General features: G+C 53.2%; 1 protein-coding gene across 2 annotated transcripts; it reads left to right on the top strand.

Annotated features, from left to right (window-relative positions):
- The first annotated feature begins 664 nt into the window (after window positions 1–664).
- NDUFS8 (NADH:ubiquinone oxidoreductase core subunit S8) lies at window positions 665–4,507 on the top strand. 2 transcript variants are annotated; one of them, XM_043973450.1, is made up of 7 exons: window positions 665–771; window positions 1,603–1,657; window positions 1,747–1,809; window positions 3,607–3,696; window positions 3,774–3,946; window positions 4,035–4,163; window positions 4,260–4,507. In XM_043973450.1, the coding sequence occupies exons 2-7, from the start codon at window positions 1,603–1,605 to the stop codon at window positions 4,389–4,391; spliced, it is 642 nt and encodes a 213-aa protein (XP_043829385.1). In that variant the 5' UTR covers window positions 665–771; the 3' UTR covers window positions 4,392–4,507. The 2 variants fall into 2 exon arrangements, with proteins under 2 accessions (XP_043829385.1, XP_043829386.1); XM_043973451.1 differs by lacking the exon at window positions 665–771 and adding an exon at window positions 990–1,106.
- Window positions 4,508–10,104: the final 5,597 nt, after the last annotated feature.

The raw sequence follows: 10,104 nt of genomic DNA, 5'->3' as shown, positions 1-10,104 counted from the left end.
AAGTCCCGGAGGAGGCCAAAGGAATTCACGGGGACCAGCTCCGAGCCTTCCCCCGGAAACGGTTTCCAAGTGCCCCAAAAGGGCAGGGGAGCCCCTTGGGGGGAGGAGGGAGGAAGGTGACCAGGGGCGTGGGGTGGAACCTTCGGGCACCGGGAGCGTGGCCTGCTCTAAAGCCCTACGTGGGGACCTAGACCCCTTCCCCCAACCCGACCCTCGGAGACCCCAAAGGCTCCCCACGAGGTCAGTACGGAAACCCCTCCTTCCCTTTTCAGTTAAGGAAACTGAGGCTGGAAAGGGGCTGGACGCTTGCACTTGGTCACGCGGCAGTGCGGTACGCGTGCTAACTTCCTGGACTAGGAAACTGAAGCTATCCACGTCACTGCGCTCTCATGCCCCTCCCACGCGCACCTTTGCCCCGCCCCCTGAGGTTAAACAGACTCCCGGCGTCGTCCACACCTCACGTGACAGAAGCGCCTTTGCTCATTGGATCTTCCAGATAAACATGGCGCCTCCCTGCTTGGCTTCCTGCTCCGCTCCGAATTCGGCCAATCACTCGCGTATTCAAGTTTGTGGTCCGCCTCCTTACCTCTCGGCCAATCGAAATTCTTCGTTTGGGCCCGGCGCCTCCGAGTGACAGGGCAGTCTTCCAATGGGAACTGCCAGGCGGCGACAGTGGCCCCGCCTCCAGCTGACCGACCCAAGTCTGAGGCTCAACTGTGGTGGTGGCAGAGGTAGTGGTGGCGGCGGCATCGCCGGCGGCTCTTGCTCAAGGTGGGTGCTCAGCTGGCCCGGGAGGGTAAGGAAGGGAAGGGAGCAGCGCGGGGCTGGGGCCGACCTAGGGCCGGGCGTCCTTGCTCCGGCTGGGCCGCACAGGAGGCCGCTCTAGCCGTCTTTCGGGATGCAAGCATGAGGGTCACCCTGACATTGCGCATGCGCCATGCGCGCGGCCGGACTGGGGGCAGGAGCCCGGCTGGGGTCAGGGGGCGAGGGTCACGACGTATCTCCTCTGCCTCCCCAGTCACCCCGGGTCTTTCTCACCCCTCCCCTGCTTCTCAGCTCGGGAGACAAGGCTCGGTTCCAAGGGACCGGAAGGGGACCCGTCCAAGGTCACGAGCGGAGCCGGGCCCCCGACCCCTAATGGGGCGACCCCCTCCCCTGCTCTCGCGGCCCCTTCCCCGCTTGGCTGTGCCGGGCACACAGTGGACACTCTCCAAGGGCATCTTCCCTCCCTTCCCAGCAGGGGGTCCGGACAGGGCAGAAGCCCCCCCCGCCCCTCGGGGCTTCCAGGGGTCCAGGGTCCTCCTCGATGCCCTCCAGTTCTGACAGGCAGCTCCTCACCTGGCTCACGGCCTGCGCACCTGAGCGAGCCAGGGGAGGAGGGAAGGAAGGAATGGATGGATGGATGAATGGATGAGTAAAGGAATTAATGAACAGGTGAATGAACAAGTGAGCGAATGAATGAATGAATGAATGAGTAGTGGCACCCAGGCTGCCAAAGGCGGGCTCAGTCAGTAGAGCAGACTCACGAGGACCCCATAGAAGCTGGGGCTCAGGGCTCCTGCAGGACCTTTTATTGACCGTGGCTCCCCCTCCTCTTCCCAGATGAGCTGCCCAAACATGGCTCTGCTGCGTGTCCTTTCCCGGGTCTCCGGTGCAGGTAGGCGGAGCCCAGCAGAGGGCTGAGGGTGGGCAATGGGAGGCTCTTCCCACCTGGAGCCCAGGTAATGCCTCTGCCTCTTCTTCCAGGACCAGCCAGCTGCCGAAGCCTGGCCCGAGGTCTGCACAGTAGTCCCTCCTCTTCCTCCTACAGTGAGTATCCCAGCATTGGGTCCTTCTCCCACAGTCTGCCCAGGGGACCTTTGACCTCTGACACCCCCCACCCCCTACCCTGTAGATTTTTCTTCCTTTCTTCAGTGCCCAGCCACCACAACATTAATTTTTGTGGTCTCTGAATTCCTCTAGCACTTAGACATTCTGCTACACATCAGCGCTTGATTAATCACTACCTTTTTGTTGCCTAGTTTCTTCACACATCAGTTTTATCTTCCTAACAAAATTGTCAGCTTGTCAAGGACAGATCCCCATTCTCTACTTCTTTTGTTTCCCCACTGTTTTAATCCCAAGGAAATCTGGGACATAAGACTTACAGATCATACCTTTAAGAGGCTGTCTAAAGAAGATAGCTAGAGGGGCAGCTAGGTGGCACAGTGGATAAAGCACCGGCCCTGGATTCAGGAGGACCCGAGTTCAAATCCGGCCTCAGACACTTGACACTTACTGGCTGTGTGACCCTGGGCAAGTCACTTAACCCCCATTGCCTCACCAAAAAAAAAAAAGAAGACGATAACTAGAGAGTTCCCCCAAGAGCCAGCAAAGAGGGGAAAGGAGAGGGCCCACCTGCTCTTCTTTCACTTTAAAAATGGTCGCTACTGTCTTTATATCATAATAATGTCCCTATGTACCTTCCTCTCCCTCTTCACTAGATTCCAAACCCTCCATTCTCCCTTGTAGCAACAGCAACAAGGGTTTCCCCCAGGCCTCAGGGCCTGTTGGAGGCATCCTGGGCTGGGGAGAAGGTGGGGGGTATTAGCCTCTTTGAAGACTCAAGCCCTGGGCCAGGCACTGGAAGGGTCTTTGCCTGTTGTGATTGACAGCTGTGCACAGGAAGAGGACGGGTCCCTGACCTCAGGCAGCTTGCCGTCAGTTCAACAAGCAGCTACATTGTCGTTCCAGCAGACTCGGGTCCACAGACCCACAAAGCCTGTGACTTGAGGAGGGACATTCCGTGCCCCCTCTTCCTCTCTCTCACAGCAGTCAGATGTCTCCTGGCTTCTTGGCAGAGAGGGGGTACCTAGCCTTATGCTGGCTCAGCCTTGAGGAAAAGAAGGGGAACCAGATGGAGACGACACACGTCAGACACCTCAGAGACCAAAAGAGGCCTGAGGGTGTCACACACCCTGGAACCTGAAGGAGGCTTCCCCCATATTAGACACCCCAGAAAGGGAGACTAACCTGAGTGTGCACATCAGACACTCCAGAAAGCACTCGATTCATTTCTGGGACCCACCAAAAGATGCCAGACCAGTAATCCCATGGTGCCGGTGCTCCCCGGGCCAGGCCGGTCCCTGCCTGCACGTCTGAGTCTCCTTCCCTCAGCAGGGCAGAACATTCTAGCCTGAACCTTTAATTGAATCATCAGTCCCATTATTCACTAAGGTCTTAGCAGGTGACCCCATCCTGGCCCTTTTGAGGTACCTCCAATACATCCTCACACAGTTGAAACTGTAGTAAGGCAGGGGCAACTTAGGGTAAAAAGCCTAACTTAGCCAGAAACCCTGTTTGCTGATTTGTTTTTCTGGTGAACTGAGGTTTTGATAAAAAATTTACCAAAATGTCTTTGGTCACTTTCCTGCCTTAGTAAGTAGAGGAGACTGAACTAGTGGTTTTTGTAGATGGCCAGGGATGCTGCAGTCCTTCACATTGGGGTCGAGGGACCTCATTTTGGGGAGAGCATTTTTGTATCTGAGGGAGCTCAGGGATGAGTCCTCCCTCCATCCATTCTCCCTCTCCTCCTTTCCCTGATGAACTGACACACTTCATTTCCAGAGTATGTGAATGTGAAGGAGCCCACCATGGACTTGAAATCTGTGACTGACCGAGCTGCCCAGACCCTGCTATGGACGGAGCTCTTCCGAGGTGTGTGCTGGGCACCGGGGAGGCCCTCCTGAGGGGGTGGGGAGATGGTCTACCCAGGGACTCTCCCTTTTCTGCAGGTTTGGGGATGACTCTGAGTTACTTGTTCCGGGAGCCCGCCACCATCAACTATCCCTTTGAGAAAGGCCCTCTGAGCCCCCGTTTTCGCGGGGAGCACGCCTTGAGGCGCTACCCTTCAGGGGAGGAGCGGTGTATTGCCTGCAAACTCTGTGAGGCCGTCTGCCCAGCCCAGGTGAGTCACCCGTGGGCAAGAGACGAGCAGCGTCCAGATGGTCACAGAGGGAGGAGGAGGCTCTGCTGCTAACTCGTCCCTTCCGCAGGCCATCACCATTGAGGCTGAGCCCAGGGTGGACGGCAGCCGGAGGACGACCCGCTATGACATCGACATGACCAAGTGCATCTACTGCGGCTTCTGCCAGGAAGCCTGCCCCGTGGACGCCATTGTGGAGGTCAGCAGGCCAGGGCTGGGGACGCGGATACAGGGTGTCTGCTGGCATGGAAAGGCGGGGCCGTGCTCAGGGCTTCACTCCTCATCCCCTCCCTAGGGTCCCAACTTTGAATTCTCCACCGAGACCCACGAGGAGCTGCTGTACAACAAGGAGAAACTTCTCAATAACGGGGACAAGTGGGAAGCCGAGATCGCTGCCAACATCCAGGCGGACTTCCTGTACCGGTGAAGCCCCAGCTCCTGTGACACTCCCCTCATGCCCCAACACTTCCCTCACGCCCCATCTGGTCCAAGGGCAGCAGCTGCCCTCGGTCTGGGCCCCTTGGAATAAAGCCTAGAAATGTGTGCCGGCGTCTCACTGGGCAGAGCTGGGGACATGACTCTCCGGGGGGCCGGGGCTTCACTGGGCCCATAGAGTCCAATCCATCCCTAAAGGTCGCCCTTAGCACGTGCTCTCAGGTCTGCAAGGAGGGCAGCCTTGGTGTCAGGAAGGCCCCGGTGATTTGGGGCGGGTCGGCCCCTCTACGTTGGTAGGAGAGGGTTCCCCACCCCCATGAAATCTCATTGAAGAGCAAGATCGGGGCATTCCTTCCAGAGGAACAGGCTGAAGGAAGAGCAGGTGCGCTCGGGCAGGATGGGGAGGAGCTGTGGGCATGGGGGCCCACAGGCGGGCCTTCTTATCCAGAACCTCCTGGCATGGTCCAGCCGGGACCAGAACCAGGAGGAAATGGTCAGCCAGGTCAGGGAGCCCTGGCTGAGTGCCTTGTGAATAGGAAGGAGCGAGGGAGCCGCTGAGGGTGAGGAGCTTCCGCGAGGCCTTGAAGGGTGGCCACAGTGTCTGTGGGTAGAGGAGAAAGGGAGGGTGCGCCGGCTGCAGGGAAAGGAAAGAGCCTGTCCAGAAACCTTTGTTAAGCCTCAACTCTGTGGTCCTGGGCCCTGGGAACAGACCTGCCCTGTACTAGCCTCCTGTCTGATTCGGAGAGTGGGAAGGGCCCTAGGTCCATCCACCTTAAGGACAGGGAAAGGAGGATGTTGGGCCTGGAGAAGATGGGGTTGGGGGCACTCGGGGGGCCCTTAGGTGACTGAGGAGCTGTTGGGTGAAGGAGGGGTGGCAGAATTGGGGGCAGGTGCAAACAGGGCAGTTTGGGCTGGGGGTCAGGAAGAACGCTCTGCTGGTTGGAGCTGGCCCAAAGTGGACAGGGGCTCCCTCTTTGTAGGGTTTTCAGTAAAGGCTGGACCACTGTGGCTATATTCTAATAGGAATTAATTCTCTCTGCATGGTAGGCAGCTAACTAGGGGGCCTAGTGGGTGATAGAGCACTGGTCCTGGGCTCAGGAAGACTCAAGTTCAAATGTAGCTTCAGATAGATACTGACTGTGTGATCCTGAGCAAGTCATTTGACCTTGGCCTCTTTCCTCAGCTGTAAAGTGAGAATAACAGCACCTGGGCGGGGTCATAAAATAAGATGATATTCATAAAGTGCTTTGCTGCTTTGGAAGTGCTAGTTATCATCATGGGGGCTGCTGAGGCCTCTGCCACCTCCACTCTAAGATTCTGGGTGTGACAGGCACAGGTGTGATGAATACAGCCAGAGGTGACATGGGATCAGTGGGGAATAAAGGGGTCCTGGACGAGAGCCTGGTCCTGAGGGGAAACCCATCGGCCAACAAGCACTTCTTTACTAAGTACCTACTATGCGCCTGGCACTGATCCAAGAGACAAGAATCAGCCCCTGCCCTCAGGGAGTTTCTGGTCCAATGCAAACAGCTCACACAAGCAAGCTGTGCCCAGGATGAACAGAAGATGGGCAACCGAGGGAAGGCCCTAGAATTCAGCAGGATGTGGAAAGGCTTCCTGGGGGAGGTGGGGCTTCAGCTGGGGCTTCAGGGGAGGCTGGAGGCAGACAAGGGAAGAGCATTACACCAGGGGGCTAACAATGTGGGGGGGAGGAGAAACAATGCAGGGGCTGCCTATGGGCATCGAAGATGACACAGCTTGGGGGACTTGGAGGAAGAAAGCCTCAGGGCATCAACACCCTATGCCACAGGGTGGGGGGGGAGTCCTGTGGGTGCTCCCCTCACCCCAGAGGCAAGTCGGAAAACCCAAATAGGGCACATCCAGTAACCAGACCTCGGAGCTTGTGTCAGCTGACTAGGAGTAAAGGTTGGGTTCTGTGCATTGTCGTTGCATGTTCCTGTCTCCTTGTCCCCAAGCCCAATTCAAAGGTCACCTGGGCCCCCCCCTGTTCAAGCTGCCACGAGTGGAGGGGCTGCTGATCCCAGCCCGGACAAAGGACAGCAGCAGAGATACCTGCAAGGGAAGCAGAGCCCCAGTTTCCCCATGTCTTGGGCAATAATCATGAGTCATCGTTGCCATCATCACTGGCATTTCTATCGTACTTCAAAGCTCAGGATGCTCTTGATGGCCATTATCAAAGCCCCCGCTGTGCTGGTGAGGAAACACCGGCCTGCCTTCAGGGCTCTTACAAAGGAGGGAGGGGATCCGGCCCTATACACAAGTCACTGAGCTGTGGAGAAGGGAGTTAGGGCCAGGAGGATGAGGGGAGAGCCCAAGTGCTACAGCCTCGTACGTAAGCAGAGAGGAGGCTCTGCTGTGTCAGCTGGGACCCCAAGGAAACACCGTCAGAGCCCCTGAACCTGGGAATTACTCAGAAGGCAGAGAAAGGGGGTAGGAGATCTACACGTGCAGGAGGATCCTGGAGGGGGCAAGATCATGGCTGACCTCACATCCCCCTTCTCCCCCCTGTTCCCAGAATGACCAGAGGTTATAGAATGACTTGGGCTCATTCAAAAGCCCCTGAGGAGCTATTGAGGTCACCCGCTTGTTTGACAGAAAAGTGGAGGCCCAGCAAATTTAAGGGACTTGTGCAAGGTCACTCCACTTTCATGTGGTAGGACTAGAATGGGTAACTTTAGAGCAGGGGAGAAAGGCTGGGTCTGGATTCAGGAAGACCTGAGTTCACATCTGACCTCAGGCACTTCTTAGCTGCGTGATCTTGGGCAAATCACTTCACCTCTATTTGCCTCAGTTTCCCCAATTGTAAAACGAGGCTCATAATAGCACCCACCTCACGGGGTTGTGAGAACCCAGGAGTGATCATCCTAAAGAGCTTAACACAATGCCTGGCACATAGTGGGTGCTGTGTAAAGGTTAGCTTAGGTTTTCTCTCTGCTCCTGGAGTCACTCTACACAGGGCCCTCTTCCCCAAGCATCTTGCCCAGACTTGGTACTGGAGAAGCTTGACTTGGTCTTGTACAGTGGATGGTCCTTCACCCAAGAACTGAGGACCTGCTGGTTACAAGCTGTGTGACCCTGGGGGAGTCACTCTCTGTGCTTCACTTTCCCAAACTGTAAAATGAGGGACTTGGAGACTGGAAGATCTCAAAGATGCTGCCCCAGTTTAAATCACTTGTGAAATTACAAAGGCCATTGATTTGCTCCTTGGTAACAACTCCGAAAAGTTGGCTTTTAAAGATGAAACTGGGGCTTGAAACATTGAAGGGACTTGCCCAGGGTAGCAGAGTGAGTCCATGGCTTGGCAAAGGCAGCCCAAGTGGGGCCCCAGGTCTCCTCCTTCCCAGTTCATTTCCCTTTTCTGAGCCCCAAATGTCCTCTCTGAAGTAAGGGAACATACACACACACTCTCACCCCCCTACACACACACACCTCTGGGTGGTAGTGAAGATCACAGAGAAGTCACCAAGTTTTTAATGCACCCTTGGGGGGCATTAGGGTCTTTCTGCAGCTATGCCCAAAAAGCTATTAAACTGCATACCCTTTGACCCAGCAGCATCCTCTATTAGGTCTAAACCCAAAATGATCAAAGAAGGAGGAAAAGAACCCACCAGTACAAACACATTTACAGCCTGGGGATGCCCATCAACTAGGGAATGGCTGAACGTTATGGTATAGGAGGGTGGGGGAACTCTATTGTGCTGTAGGAAATGATGAATGGGGATGGTGTCAGAGGGAAGGGAGCAGAACCATGAGAATAACTGATACAGCACCAACGACATTGTGAAGATCCCGGGAACAGCTATTAGGAGAGGAGAAACGGAAAAGAAGGTGAGGAGCCCTCCTGGCGGATCCTTGCACTCCAAGGACAACGGGCCTGCAGCTCTAGAGGCTCTGCAGCCATAGAGGAGGGAGGGTAATCACCAGCCCATTGCACTGGGAGATGGAGCAGCTGGTTTGGAGACCCAGCTTGCCACTTAACTGGGGGTTAGTCACCTGACCTCGATGGGCCTCATTTTCCCCATCTGTAACATTAGAAGGTTGACCTGGGCCAGGGGTTCTTTTCTTTTAATCATAAAAGTATTTTATTATTTCCCAGTTACATGTAAAGATAGTTTTCAACATTTGTGGGGGTTTTTTTGGTTTTTGGTTTTTTTATTATTATTTTTTTAGTGAGGCAATTGGGGTTAAGTGACTTGCCCAAGGTCACACAGCTAGTAAGTGTTAAGTGTCTGAGGCCACATTCGAACTCAGGTACTCCTGACTTCAGGACCGGTGCTCTATCCACTGCACCACCTAGCTGCCCCAACATTTGTGTTTTTATAAGATTTTTAGTTCCAAATTTTTCTCCTTTCCTCTCCCTTCTCCAAGACAGAAAGCAATCTGATATAGGTCATATATGTACAATTAGTCATGTCGTGAAAGAAGAATCGGAACAAAAGAGAACCTCAAAAAAGAAAAGAAAAAAGTAGAAAGAGTCTGGTTCAATCTGCATTCAGATTCCACAGTTCTTTTTTCTGGAAGTCGAGAGCATTTTCCATCACGAGTCCTTTGAAATTGTCTTGGATTATTGTATTGCTGAGAAGAGCTTAGTCTATCCCAGTTGATCATCATACAATGTTGCTGTTACTGTGTACAATGGCCTTCTGGTTCTGCTCACTTCACTCAGCATCAGTCCATTAAATGTCTTTCCAGGTTTTTCTGCAATTTGCCTGCTCGTTTCTTACAGCACAATAGTATTTCATGACATTCATATACCACAACTTGTTCAGCCATTCCCCAATTGATTTCTAATTCTTCGCCACCACAAAGTGAGCAACTATAAATATTTTTGTACACATGGGTCTTTCCCCTCTCTTTATGATCTCTTTGGGATACAGACTTAGTAGTGGTATTACTGGGCCAAAGGGTATGCACAGCTCCATAACGCTTTGGGCATAGTTCCAAATTGCTCTCCAGAATGGTTGGATCAGTTCACAATTCCACCAACAATGCGTCAGTGTTCCAATTTTTCCACAGATTTTCCAACATTTATTATTTTCTTTTTTTTATCATATTAGCCAATCTGATAGGTGTGAGGTGGTACCTCAGAGTTGTTTTAATTTGTATTTCTCTAATCAATAGTGATTTAGAGGGCAGCTAGTTGGCACCATGGATAGAGCACCGGCCCTGGATTCAGGAGGACCTGAGTTCAAATCCGACCTCAGACACTTGACACTTACTAGCTGTGTGACCCTGGGCAAGTCACTTAACCCTCATTGGCCCAGCCCCCCCCCCAAAAAAAATTAGTGATTTAGAGCATTTTTTCATATGACTGTAGATAGCTCTGATTTCTTCATCTGAAAACTTCCTGTTCATATTTTTTGACCATTTCTCAACTGGGGAATGACTTGCATTCTTATGAATTTGATTTAGTTCCCTATATATTTCAGAAATGAGGCCTTTATCAGAAATACTGGCTGTAAAAATTGTTTCCCAGCTTTCTGCTCCCCTTCTAATTTTGGCTGCATTGCTTCTGTTTGTACAAAACCTTTTTAATTTAATGTTATCAAAATCATCCATCCTGCATTTCACAATATTCTCTATCTCTTGTTTGGTCATAAATTCTTCTCCATAGATTTGAGAGGTAAGCTATTCCTTCCTCTCCTAATTTACCTATAGTATCACCCTTTGTGACTAAATCATGG

This window comes from Dromiciops gliroides, chromosome 6, assembly GCF_019393635.1.
Source record: "Dromiciops gliroides isolate mDroGli1 chromosome 6, mDroGli1.pri, whole genome shotgun sequence".
NCBI lineage: Eukaryota > Metazoa > Chordata > Mammalia > Microbiotheria > Microbiotheriidae > Dromiciops > Dromiciops gliroides.
This window is presented reverse-complemented; position numbering and strand designations above follow the sequence as displayed.

Coding starts and splice junctions, on each gene's coding strand:
- NDUFS8 (XM_043973450.1), top strand. CDS start 1,603: ATGAGCTGCCCAAACATGGCTCTGCTGCGTGTCCTTTCCCGGGTCTCC. Junction 1,810..3,606: donor TCCCTCCTCTTCCTCCTACA/GTGAGTATCCCA, acceptor CTTCATTTCCAG/AGTATGTGAATGTGAAGGAG. Junction 3,697..3,773: donor ATGGACGGAGCTCTTCCGAG/GTGTGTGCTGGG, acceptor CCTTTTCTGCAG/GTTTGGGGATGACTCTGAGT.